The sequence below is a fragment of the Prinia subflava genome, chromosome 8 (assembly GCF_021018805.1).
Source record: "Prinia subflava isolate CZ2003 ecotype Zambia chromosome 8, Cam_Psub_1.2, whole genome shotgun sequence".
Classification (NCBI taxonomy): Eukaryota; Metazoa; Chordata; class Aves; order Passeriformes; family Cisticolidae; genus Prinia; species Prinia subflava.
Genome location: NC_086254.1, coordinates 29,517,609 through 29,530,553, shown reverse-complemented (window position 1 = coordinate 29,530,553; position 12,945 = coordinate 29,517,609). Strand labels below are relative to the sequence as shown.

At 49.7% G+C, this 12,945-nt stretch overlaps 2 protein-coding genes across 2 annotated transcripts; one reads left to right on the top strand and one right to left on the bottom strand.

Moving 5' to 3' along the window:
- Position 1: 1 nt before the first annotated feature.
- On the bottom strand, positions 2–5,421 carry POFUT1 (protein O-fucosyltransferase 1). Its single transcript, XM_063404508.1, has 7 exons — positions 5,203–5,421; positions 4,769–4,890; positions 4,475–4,657; positions 3,815–3,927; positions 2,950–3,142; positions 2,198–2,440; positions 2–1,765 (listed from the first exon to the last, which is right to left on the bottom strand). The coding sequence occupies exons 1-7, from the start codon at positions 5,357–5,359 to the stop codon at positions 1,577–1,579; spliced, it is 1,200 nt and encodes a 399-aa protein (XP_063260578.1). The 5' UTR covers positions 5,360–5,421; the 3' UTR covers positions 2–1,576.
- Positions 5,388–12,373, top strand: PLAGL2 (PLAG1 like zinc finger 2). The gene is made up of 4 exons (XM_063404507.1): positions 5,388–5,490; positions 5,924–6,033; positions 7,488–7,883; positions 8,660–12,373. Exons 3-4 carry the CDS (start codon positions 7,621–7,623, stop codon positions 9,879–9,881), a joined length of 1,485 nt encoding a protein of 494 aa, XP_063260577.1. The 5' UTR covers positions 5,388–5,490; positions 5,924–6,033; positions 7,488–7,620; the 3' UTR covers positions 9,882–12,373.
- The last annotated feature ends 572 nt before the right edge of the window (positions 12,374–12,945 follow it).

Sequence of the window (12,945 nt, the reverse complement as noted above, 5' to 3'; positions counted from 1 at the left end):
GTGAATACAAAATCACGTTTTTATTAGTACAAAAAATATCTTATTTTTTTAAAAAAAGAAACACCCCACCATAACATTTTGTTTTAATACTTTGTCTTCCCAACAGTGTGGGGAAAGGCTTCCCCTGTTCCACAGCAAGGCAAGGCAGCCCCAAGGGCATCACCCAAGATCAGTAAACTGTATGACACAGGAAGATTCAGACTTCAAAAGCCCGGCTCCCAAAGGCCCCAGATCTGACAATTTTCCCACAAATCCCATGATTTTTGAAGCCAGCCCTGAGAAAACAAGAGATGAATTTTTGCCACCCTGACACCTGGGGGACCTTCTCAATTTGCCCTCTTTTGCTCACTCCCCTGAGCCCTCAAACTCCTTCAAAGCTCAAAAACATTTCAAAGAGGAAAAGACCACCATAAAAAGAGACATTTGGAGTTAACTACTCTTAACAGCCTTGCCTGGACTGCAGCAGTGCACTGGAGGCAGCAGCTCTGGTACCACAGACTCACCCAAGTGGCATTTTTGGAAAATGAACCGTTCTGTATTCAGTCTTTGGACCAGAAAACAAAGTCACAGAAGCACCAAAAGGCATTGGTAGAGTCTTACCATGTTGGGATTATCACTGTTTCCAGCATCAAACAGCACCAGGCCAAATAGAGGGGTTGGGGCTGTTGCTTCCCCATCAGTGAATAATTTTCCAGAGTTACCTCCGTTGAGAACTGCCCCAGACAAGGGTAATGCTCTCAGAGGGGTTATCTTATAAAGTACTAAAACAAAACAATACCATAGATCCAGGTATGACATACCCAACCCCACTACAGCTATTTTAATAACCTTGGCTCAAAGTTTCTCTTCTACCAAAGACCTCACTGACATCAACACCTACAAAGCTACGAGCCCTCGATCTCCAGTTCTGGAATGGCTGTGACAGATCTCCTATGTCCCTGCAGACACCTTGCCTCAGGCTGGACAGGCAGCTGCCATGTCCCACTGCACTCCTCCAGCACCACCAAAGAGCTCCAGGGCCCCACAGCACTGGGAATGGAATCTCTTTGGACAGGAGAAAGGACACTGAGGCACCGTGGTGACATAGGTCTGGTAAGACAACAGTGGTCCTTGATAAAACCCAGAGCTTTTTTCAGTCCTGAGTGTCACCTTGCACACTCTTTCCAGGGAACCTGATATGTCTAACAAAAATTTTACACTCAAAAAGAACCAGTTATGGTCAGTTTTGGCCACAAAGCTTCGAAACATCTCCAGGTGAGAGTTAAGAATTAACAGAAAGAAAAGAGGAGGAAATCTCAGCAACTGCTTCATCATGATTGCTGGTGAATCCCAAGTAGTGAGAATGGAGAGCTATAAAAGCTACATCTTAAAAAACTATATATAGTTTATAGTTTCCTATAAACTACATGATTTAAATTTCTATCTGAGCTCAGATTGGAAACACAGGAGAGATCAGACAGAACAGTCTGAAAGGGACTGTGAGCAGTATTGGAGGGCAGGAGCTCTCCCACAGCCCAGCAATGACACCAAGGACCCAGCTCAGAGCCCTGGAACCACGGAGCCTCTCATGCTTTGGTCAGAACTCGTCCTGCAGCCTCGGTGGGTGATCCATGCCAAAAAACGAGGAGGGTTTCCCATGGACATCGCGCTCTCTCTTCACAAAGGCCGTGAAGGAAGAGACACAGTTCCCGATGAAGTGGTCGGACTGGCCAAGGATGTACAGATCAATCTGAGGCACTTCTGGCTGCAAGCTGACAACCTTGAGCTACAGAGAAATGAGGAGAGCAGATGAATCCAGTCAGCTATTATCACAATCCAATGTCTTGGCATAATATTAGAAATGGAATACACAACAGAAAGAGAGTGAGTTTTGTCTTTCTCTGCCCTATAACTCATTTAGGATTAGATCAATGCCAGAGCATTTCTGAAAATCACTTAGGTTTATTTAATTTAAACCCTTTCCATGGAAATATTTACTACTGTGCTAGATAATGCTCTTCCATCTCCTGGAAAAAAAAGTGTTTTTACAGGATAATTTTTATTGCTATGGGCCAAATTCACTTTGAGATGCCAATATTTGGCTGTAAATAACCTATTCCACAGCTGCCTGTCTGCTGTCCATGACAGCCTCGGGCCAGAATCCAAGAGAAATTTTTATCCAAGCACTCCTGCCAGAAGAGGTTTCTGGAAGACTCACCTTTTCCTGGAAGAACTGTTGTATTTCCGTTGTGTAGGGCTCAGAATCAGTTGCAATATAAACAGATTTAGCTTCAGTCTTTGCCACCCAGAGCTTGAGGGCCCGTTTGATCTCTCTGAGGTCTGGCAGGCACATGTCCATGGTGAGAGGCACTGCTGCACTCCTGTCGTAGCCCACACACTGTGGTGAGGCCATGAAGTGCGGCCCGGCCGTGCCGTCCTTTAGCATGTTGCAGGCATTTTTCTATTGGAAAAGAGAACCACAGAATCATCAAAGTTGAAGATCTCTGGGATTATCAAGTCCAAACTTTGAACAGATACCTTGTGCCCACTAAACCTTATCAGAAAGCGCCACATCTGCTTGTGTTCTGGACACTTCCAGGAATGGCAATTCCACCACGGCCCTGGGCAGGCTACGTCAGTGCTCAGTCACTCTTCTAGTAAAGAATTTTTCCCTAATATCCAACCTGAACCTCCCCTGATGCAACCTGAGGGCATTTTCCCTTTGTCTTGTCGCTGGGAGAAGAGGCTGAACCTCACCACAGCTATTTTGTGTTTTCAAAGTACCACATTCGAGCGAGAAAACACCACCACAGCCCAACCTCTGCCTGTCTGAAAGAATCCCAGTGCCACTGCTAACACACAGGGAGCTCCTGGATGCCAGCAGGGATCAGGTGGCTCTCCCAGCACAGCTCCTTTTTGAGTGGCTTTGTTCACACCCCACTTGTCACCAGGCTCGAGCCGCTGCCGTACCCAGTCCGAGCCAATCCTCAGGTGAATGCCGACGTAGGGCCGCACCAGCAGAGACTGGATATAGGCTTCTCCCTTCTTCACCATTGCATCAGACCACTCCATGTACTTCTGCAGGGGCCTGTGCTCCTCCAGGACAGGAAACTGGGCTGGAGCTCCAGGTAAGGCGAGAACAGGGTGCTCAGAGGGTGGAAACCTACAGGAAACCAAAACCCAGCAGTCTGAAACGTGACCTAAGCTGCACGAAGGCTGCTGTGAAGGTTAGAGTGGAAACCAGGAACACCCCAAAATATGCAGCATTGATTGCTCCAAATTTAGATAATTTTAGCTGTTTTGCCATCTGGACTAAAGAAATCTCAGGGACTGTATTTCACCTCACACCTTTTATCTGACAGACAATAAGAGAAGAACCTCAAACATGCAGTGAGGAGATACCAAGCAATGGGATGTTACATTTTCACCCCAGACTAGAGCAATTCTGTCACCCAAACTCACTGATAACCACTAAAGTCACTCATAGCTCTGAAAACACAAGGTAAGCAGCAAAATACAGTTCACAATCACCAACTGAGAACCAAATTATTTTTGACGATTAATTACATATTTAATAAATTAATACTTAATAAATTAAATATTCCTGGCTCAGAAATCAATCAGCCTAACAGAGTTCATACCTAAAATAATGCCCACAGGAAGTGCTCAGCAAATATTTAATGGAAAAAGCATTAGTATTTTTAATTATATTACTAACTAACCACTTCAATCTCTCCCCCAAAATGTAAGGTCATAATACACAGTCATAGTTGCTTTCATGAGTGACTGTAAATGTCCACAGTGACCTGCCAGAGCTTTTCCATCTTCTTGCTACCTTTGGATCCAATGGTCCTTGTATGCAGGACTGAAGGAAATTCCCTTGAAGAGCTCAGACTTATCAAAATCCACTTGGAACTGATCCCAGAAGGGACCAAACGGATTTCCATCCTGCAAAGAAAAGACAAATGTCCATTTGGCACACACGGAGCCTGAAAGATGGATCTAGCAAGAACCTGAGGTGCAAAGCAGGAGCCTGTTCCAGGATGGAAGCAGCTGGAATACAACAGCCTGTCTGACACATCAGCTCCACAGGAAGGACACAGCGAAATACATTAAGGGAAGTTCACTGAGAAGGTTGCAAAGGTTATCTTAAAGAATAAGCACACCACAGCTTCCAAACTTGTAGTTAAGAGAGGTTGCTTTAACTGGAAAACTACCACAGCTAGGAAACAGAGAGCAGGAGATAAGCTGCAGTCACAATCAAATCTGAAGTGATAAAATCTACTTGCACAGACTGTATCCCCGATCCCCAAGCACTTGTAGACAAAGGAAACTAATGAAGGCACAGCATGGCACTCCACAAGTGGTGGAAGCAACGCCACACAGACTCATTTGCGGTGGATAACTCCTAAATTTGCAAATCAAAGGCGACCTGAAGGAGTCAGTCACAGCCTTTGGAATCAAGCCGTGCCCGCGGGGCTGGGGAGGAACTCACCTTCATGGGACACGTGCTTTTGTCCGCGCTCCTCTGGGCAGCAGCCTCGAAGCAATAAGCCACTCTCCTGCCGGGCGGCCAGTGCCGGGGCGCCAGATGCTCCATGAACTGCTCTAGGCTCACCACGCGGTGGTACCGCCGCAGCGGCTCCAGCCTGAAGTGCTCCGAGTAGGGGACGTGCAGCTGTGGGGGAACAGAGCCCGTGAGCCGGGTCCCTTCCTCGGGGCCCGCAGCTCACCCCCGGAGAGGTCCCAGCCCTGCCCGCCGCTCCCTCCCCGCGCCCGCGGGGCTCACGTTGGTGTAGGGCGGGCGGTGGTGCCGGTACTCGATCCAGGGCGGCACGGCCAGGGTCCGGTTGAGGGCGCGGGCGAAGGCCAGGGCTCCCAGGAAATGCTCGGCTTGGTTCCCGAAGCGGCCTGCGAGAGACGGGGCTCAGGCGGGGACCGCGCCGGGGACGGAGCGGGCACGGACCGGGGGATGCGCCGGGGCATGGACCGGGGAATGCAGCGGGGATGGACCGGGGAATGCAGCGGGGACGGACCGTGGACCGCGCCGGGAGATGAAATGGGGTGTGCACCACGGTCTGCAGCACCACGGTCTGCAGTGGGAACCGTGCCGGGGGATGAAATGGGGTCTGCAGCGGGAACTGCAGCGGGAACCGCGCCGGGGGTCGCGCCAGGGGATGCAACCGGGAGATGCACAGGGGGCCCGCACCGGGAGAGCCTCACCCATGCAGGGACAGTAGAGCAGGTAACCGGCCTCGTCCCAGGCGGGTGCCGCGCCGCCTCCCACCGCCATCACCGGGAGGAGCAGGAGGACGAGGAGCAGCGGGACCGGCGGCACCGCCATGGCGGCTCGTCGGCGGCCAGAGCCCGGCGCCACCATCCCGTCATGCCCCGCGGCGCGCCGCTCTGGCGGCCACCACCGAGGCGTGACGTCACTCCCACAAGGCCCCGCGCAATGGCGCCGCCGGGGCCGGGACCGGAGCCGCGCTTGGCGGGGCCCGGGGGAACGGGGTGAGCGCGGGGGGGCTTGGGAGGGGGGCGGCACCGCAGCGAGGGGCGGTGGCACGGCCGTACCCTCCCCTCGATGGCGGGGTCCCCTCAGGGGACAGGGGGGCGTGTGAGGAGGAGGAGGATGCGGGGCGGGGGGGGCGTAGGCCGGGCCCGCCTCCCTCCCCTCAGGGCTGCGGGGCGGGGGTGGGATGTGTGATCCCGCTCCATCGGGGCTGCGTTATCCACGGAGTGCTCCCGGGGGTGGGGGTCTCCCGGTTGGCTTCCGAGGCAAACGGCGGAGGTGCCGGAGGGAGGAGCGAGTTACCCCTCGCGGCCACCCCCCAGCACCTCCGCCGTTTGCAACAGCACCTCTGAATTCCCCAGAATTCCAGGGTGATCGTTTATGCACCTTGCTGTTAAAGACATCAAAATTCAAACTCTTGTCTTCTTCCAGGTAGCTTTGAAACTGGCCCAGATGGCCAGGCTTTTTCGGAGGGAAAGGAGCAGTTCCCTGGTGAAAGTGGCAGAGACTCCCGGGACACCTGCACAGCTCTGGAGCAAGAGGTAGAGAACACTCATCTTTTCTGGGACATATTTCATAGAGAGGTGAAATATTCATGCTTTTAGCACCCAGATAGACAGATTGCTCTGAACCACAGGCCTCCTGCACCCTGAGGGGTCAGAGCAGCTGTCACATCATGCTGGTTTGTCCCAAAGTGGTACCTCAGCAGTTCTGGTCCTTTATTGTTCTGCTTTGACCACGTAGATTTCGCCTGCACAAAACCAAGTTTTGTTCTTAACAGGCATTTCCAAAGTTCACAGTGACATGTTTTCTTGGAGTCATCCTGTTTCCCAGTGTTTTCCACCCTGAGGGAACCATGCACGGTTTGAGGTGGTGGTGCAGTCACAGTAATTGTTATTTCAGCTCTTCATAACGTTCCTTGAGCACTTTCTTCAGGGTTGGTTTGCTCCCTCGCAGTTGCACATCCTGCCCACAACTCGCACTCGTGTTGATGTGCAGCAGGAAGTTCCTCCTCTGAAGCAATCATGGAGTGAGGGTTTGATGCTATTTTAAGAAGAGTTTCTCAGGCAGCCAAAGTGAGTGAAAGAGATGGGTTTTATTTCAGTGACCGTTTACCAGTTGAGCTGGCAGTAGAACCCTGTAAAAACGTTTTACTTCGCCAACACGCAGCTCAAGAGCAACCTGCTAAGAGAGATGAATGTAGAACCTCGTCAACATGAAAGCCAGAAGAGCTTACAGGAGGTGTATTTGGTTGAACAGGAAACAGTTTGAGTTTCCATTATTAATGGATGAGAGTATCAGAAAAAAAAAAAAAAAAAAAAAAAAAGAGGTAAAAATTGCTCATTACAGTAGCAAACTTGCTGATCCAGAGAGGCACAATCTGCCTCACAATTGAAAAGTGAAAATACAATGAGTAATCCCACCCTGAAGAGGAGCAGCATCCGTTGCCTTCCAGAAAAAGGTGTGGTGTTGACGATAATTGCGAGTTTTCTTCCTCAGCCCTGTTCAGCCACATGTGGGGGTTCAGATTGATTTGCTCTGGAGATGGTCTTGCCCAGTGCACCAGGTTGGTAGCAGAAAGGATGGGAAAAGAAAATACGAGAGAACCTTGGTTTCTCTGAGAATCTCTGGGAGGGAATTCCATGTAAGCAGAGACCAAGAGCAAGTGAGAATATGAAAAAACAGGATGAGAAGTGATCTGCAAAACACACAGGGAAAGTTATTTAGAGCTACCACCTTTTATGATGTTTCAGGAGAAAATACATCTGTTACAGCAGGCAACACTGGCTCTTAATAGTTGCAAAAAAATGCAGTTCAGAAAAAGTTGAACGTAATTTTATTCAGGTAACAGGTTAAGGGAGACGAGACAGAAAAACATTGTTGATTGGAGTTGGAGGTTGGAGTTCCCCAAGACTGAGGACAGGCATCTTCACATGTTCATTGTGTGCACGGGTGAAGGATGCAGTGTCTTAACACCAGCCTTCTGTGATTGCAGATGAAGAAGTTCTGCTGTTAAAGCAGTTTGGTCACAGGGGGCTCCAACAGAAAACTGCACCGGGACAACATCACAGCAAGACGCCCACAGGCTCGAGTTCTGCTTGACATGGCCATGTTGTACTAGCCCTGCCATGACGGCATTTTTTCCCGGTGTTCCCAACTGGATTCAAGATGCAAAGCAGGAGGAGGAAGAGACAGGCTGGAAATTAGTCCCCAGACCAAGAGGTGAAGAGACCGAAAGTCAGGGAAAATGCCAGTGTGAACTATCGGAGCCCTCCTTCCCTCACGTGGACAAGCTGAGAACTCACACACTCTCCCATTCGGAGCAGAGGCCCTACAACTGCCCCCAGCTGCACTGTGGCAAGGCCTTTGCCTCCAAGTACAAGCTCTATAGGTAGGTATCTGCAAGTGCCTCTGCCCAGCAGTGCCAGGAGAGAGGGGAAACCCCCCTCCCTCGGGTGTCTTTGCTTGAATTTCTGAGAAGCTGGAGGAGGGGAAATGCCCTTTTACCTTGCAAAGCAGTTGAGTCCCAGACATTACCATACTTGGCATCTCTTTAGGTGCCTTCCAGAGAACTTCAGTTAATGCTGTATCCTGAGCTTAAGCTGTTTTCTGTTACACTGAGGGGAAAATAGAAACAGAAAGTGAAGTTCACAGATTAAAAAACAAAATGAAAACTAACAATAGCATTTGTATTCATAAGTCCTGCCTCTAACCATAGGGATAATTCCATGGCAGCTGTTGCTCCAGTATGCAGAAGTAGAGTTCCCATTTATTATAGTTGAAGTACATAAAATAATTAAACAGTGATTGCTGAGAACTTGAAGTCAGATGAACCTCAGTGTGGGAGAGTGTGAGATACGAAGGTGAAATCACACCACAGTGGCTGTCAGCAGATTTGGGCGCAGCCTGACCCTCCCGATGAGCTGAAGTTTTGTCACCTAGTGTCACAAACTATGGAGGTTTGGCAGCCTCAACAGAGAGCAGGAGCTCAGGAGAGACAGACTGTAGGTTTTACCTGAACCGTTGTGCTCCTTCTTTAGTGAAGGTAAAATGCCATCTGGGATTTTTGTGGCATAAAGTGTAGGACACAAGGAAAATTTTGGAAAGCCGTATGTGTTCCCTCAGGGCTGGATGTTTGTCTGACCTTTCCTGCTTTCCCCCCCTAAGGCACATGGCCACACACTCGGCTCAGAAGCCTCACCAGTGCATGTACTGCGAGAAGATGTTCCACCGGAAGGATCACCTTCGCAACCACCTGCAGACCCACGACCCCAACAAGGAGGCCCTGCACTGCCCCGAGTGCGGCAAGAACTACAACACCAAACTGGGCTTCAGGCGACACCTGGCCATGCACGCGGCTGCCAGCGGGGACCTCAGCTGCAAGGTGTGCCTGCAGACCTTCGAGAGCACCCAGGTGCTGCTGGAGCACCTCAAGGCTCACTCCAGGCGCGCTTCCGGCGGGGCCAAGGAGAAGAAGCACCCGTGCGACCACTGCGACCGGCGCTTCTACACCCGCAAGGACGTGCGGAGACACCTGGTGGTGCACACGGGGAGGAAGGACTTCTTGTGCCAGTACTGTGCTCAGAGGTTTGGGAGGAAAGACCACCTGACCAGGCACATGAAGAAAAGCCACTCCCAGGAACTGCTGAAGATTAAGACGGAGCCAGTGGACATGTTGGGTCTGCTCAGCTGCAGCTCCTCTGTGGCAGTGAAGGAAGAGCTGAGTCCTGTCCTGTGTATGGCATCCAGAGACATGATGGGTGGTAAGAGCTTCCCTGGCATGCTGCCCGTGGGCATGTACAGCACGCATCTCCAAACCATGCCAAGCTCAGGGATGCCCCATTCTTTGGTTCCTAATTCTCTTCCAATGGGAATGAGCTATCCTCTGGAGTCTTCTTCTCCCATCTCCTCCCCACCGCAACCTCCTCCAAAGTATCAGCTTGGATCTACCTCATATTTGCCTGAGAAACTACCCAAAGTAGAGGTGGACAGCTTTTTGTCAGACTTCCCTGGCAGCCTGTCTCTCTCATCTGGTGATCCTCAGTCCTCTTCGCCTCAGCCACCCGCCCTGGATGAGGCTTTGCTTTCCAAGAGCCCTGCTAACCTCTCAGAGGCTCTCTGTGCTGCTAACATGGACTTTTCTCATCTTCTTGGCTTCCTCCCCCTAAATCTTCCTCCTTGCAATCCACCTGTCTCATCAGGGGGATTGGTCATGGGCTACTCGCAGGGGGAGGCACAGCCACTGCTCACCACTTTGCAACATCAACCTCAAGAGTCTCCTGGAGCCGGGGCCTCGCTGAACTTTGGGCCCCTTCATTCATTGCCCCCTGTCTTCACCTCCAGCTTGAGCACAACCACGCTGCCACGGTTCCACCAGGCATTCCAGTAAGCTGGAAACAGCACTGGAGAACAGATCTTTCAGTCACCCTTTGGTGGAGAGCCTTAAAAACGCACAACTCTTCCTTCCTTGGGGGTGTGAAAGCTCTGGCAGAGCTGGGTCAGGCAGGAGGTTTCTGATCTCGGAGGGAGCACTTGTAGACTGGAACAGCTGTGTGAGTCCCAGTCCTGTACAGCAGAAAGATTTCAGCTGATAGACTGGATATATTTTATCTAATTTTTAATCTGTGAATCAGGAGCCACGCTTAGCACTGACCTTCCCTGAGAATGCTGGAGCTATGTCCTCTCTGGGAAGGGACTGTCCCTCAGAAGGAGTTGAGACTTTTTCATCCTGGGCTAAACTTTTGAAGAGTCCAGCTTCCATTTCATGTTACCACACTGCAATTCTGGCAAACCAGCCAACACCTCCACATGGAGAAGAAGTCATGATACCGCTCTGTATGAAGCCAATGGGGAAGAGGCTGTCCTTCCCTGCTACCTCTCATCCCATCACCCAACACAGCTTACTCCACATCAGTGTTAAGCAACAAGCCCGTTTACATAGTGAATTCAACGTCACCTCTTCAGAGCCATTAGGATAAACTCGTTATGGTGAACATTGTTTACACAACACAAATCTGTTTCTGCCATTGCAAAGATAGGAGGCACCAGAATACACTGGGTTCATCTCTGGTGTAGCTAGAACACTGTTTACACAATGAAGTCAGGTTGCACTGATTTCTCTTCACTTATCATGTTCTTCCCCCATGGGGAAATACACTGCTTTCGGACCACTTCAGCCTCTGCCCCTGTAGGCAGCACCTTCCTGCCTTTCCTCGCTGGCTGTCCTGAGTGAAGGGGATGCAGCAGCTCTCACAGCTTAGCTTGGTGTGCGGTGTGTGGACAGAGGATTTCAGATATCTCCCCCAGGCAAGCAGATCTGGAAACCAAAGCACGTGAGAGAGCTGGGGACATTGAGCACTGGCGTACCTGGCTTGGGTGAGAACAGGCTGCAGGCCCTGCTCCATAGGTTCCCTCGGGATGAGGAACAGAGTATGAGTTTCTCGGGCTTGGGGTTTTTTAACCACAGCCATTCATTGAGGTCAGCACCCTTTTTGGTTTATCCAGGAAGCAATCTCAAAAGTATATTTTAACTTCAATGGTGATAACATCCAAGAATCAAGGAAAAATTGGTCCCAGCTTCAGGTACACACTGTGAGTGTATTTGAAGCATTTCTCCCAACACCAATAATTTTAACAAATGCTTGGGGCCTGCAGTCAGCTTCTCACTTTGGATTTGGTCCCACTGGCTTTTGTTCTCTCCTGCTCAAGCCTTGCCTCCTGAAGTTCCAGTGCTTCCATTGCTTCCTGCCCTACCTCTTAAACTCTTCATGGGCTGTCTACCTACCAGGGCAGAGGGGTTACACTGGGGAGTGGCAGCCAGCTGCTGGTGTCATTTAGCACCTGTATTGTCTCCTGCTCCTGTTTTTCTGGGCACTTACACTGCAGATGGGGACGTATGGAGGCCACTGCACTGGTGCATGTTTATGACTGTGGACAGGCAGATTCATACCTCAGCATAGAGGAACCACTGTAGGCCAATATAAACCAGGAAATCTGTCAAAATTGTTCTCCATAAATCTAGGAAATGCAAAATCTACCTCTACTCCGTTATCTCAGCTCCTTGGGTGAAGCCAGATGCTGTCCTCCCTTGTCCTCCCCAGAGCACACCCACCTCAGTCGATGCAGATTCCTTCCTGTGAGCCATGGTCCCACCGTGTGACATCAGCTGTGCCTCTTTTGGTCGCAGGCTTGTCCCCCTTCCATTTTACTGCAGAATTTTATTTTTAATTTAGCTTAGTAATTCTTCCCAGAATGACTCTTTAGCAATCCATTGATTCTCCAGAACATAGATTGGTTGTTTTAGGTTAGCCAGCAATGCTGCAAATAAGACTTTTGTATCAAAATGTAATATAAGATTTATTTACCTCAGCAATATCCTGTGGCAATGATCTCCCCGAGTTGAATGCAGTACTTTTTCCTTTTCTCCACTGGAAAATGTTGCCTTTCCAAGTCCAACGAGTGCCTTCTTGTTCTCTAACCTAGCAAAGGTAAACAGGGCATTGCAGCCAGTCTGTTTACCAGCATTGAATACCTCAGGCCTGTCTTCTATTGCTTTGCTCTTTGCAAATTAAAGAGTTTCACACTGTTATCAATTTTATGCAAGCCTTATCCCTGTCTTCAGTTGAGAGGATTATTATTTTTTGAGAAATAAATGGTCAAAACTGATCACTCACTGCCAGTGAGGGTTATCAGATTTATGCAATGCCATCACACACCTTTTCCCACTGCAGAACATTCAGCTTTCTTGCTTCCTGCCTGCATTGTACTCTGAACAGATGTCATCACTGGAATTCCTTTAGCAGTGGTAGCTAAACTTAGAGCCAGGCATCTTTTTCCTACCAGTAGTCTGTCAAAGAATAAATGGAATTCATTTTGCTATGATTTGCACGTGTGATTTGCTTTCCACAGCTACTTTAACAAGCAGAACTGCAGTAACTTTGTCAATGGAAGGAAAACCTAACCCAGCAAGGGCAGCATGGTCAGAGACAGCATTGGAGCTGATTCCAGATGTTTGCACAGGGAAATGGATTCAAAGTTCCCCTACCACAACAGCTTGTTATCTAAAAGTATTTTACCAGGCAGTCTAAAACTAATGAGACTATTTCCATTTGAAATAGCAACTCTGCAATTCACAGAACAAATAGTGAACAATTTTTACCTATTTATAAGAAAATACTTTGAGCATCTGAGTTTACAGCACTGGGGAATCCCACTTGGGCATATGTACCAAGCTCTTAGGGTGGAAGTCAGCTTAGCCAAGCTCCTGCTGATGCAGCTGGAGGTAAGGGGAAGGGGTAACCTGGGCATGCTGTGAGGGGGATTGCTGCAGCACAGCCTACAATCTGTTCTGTGGTGAATGTGCAGGGCTTTGTGGCAGCCACTGTGCTGCTTCTGTGATGTAAAAAAATCATCCCAGAAAGAGCTTGGGTTTGGTTTTTGTTTTGGACCACGAG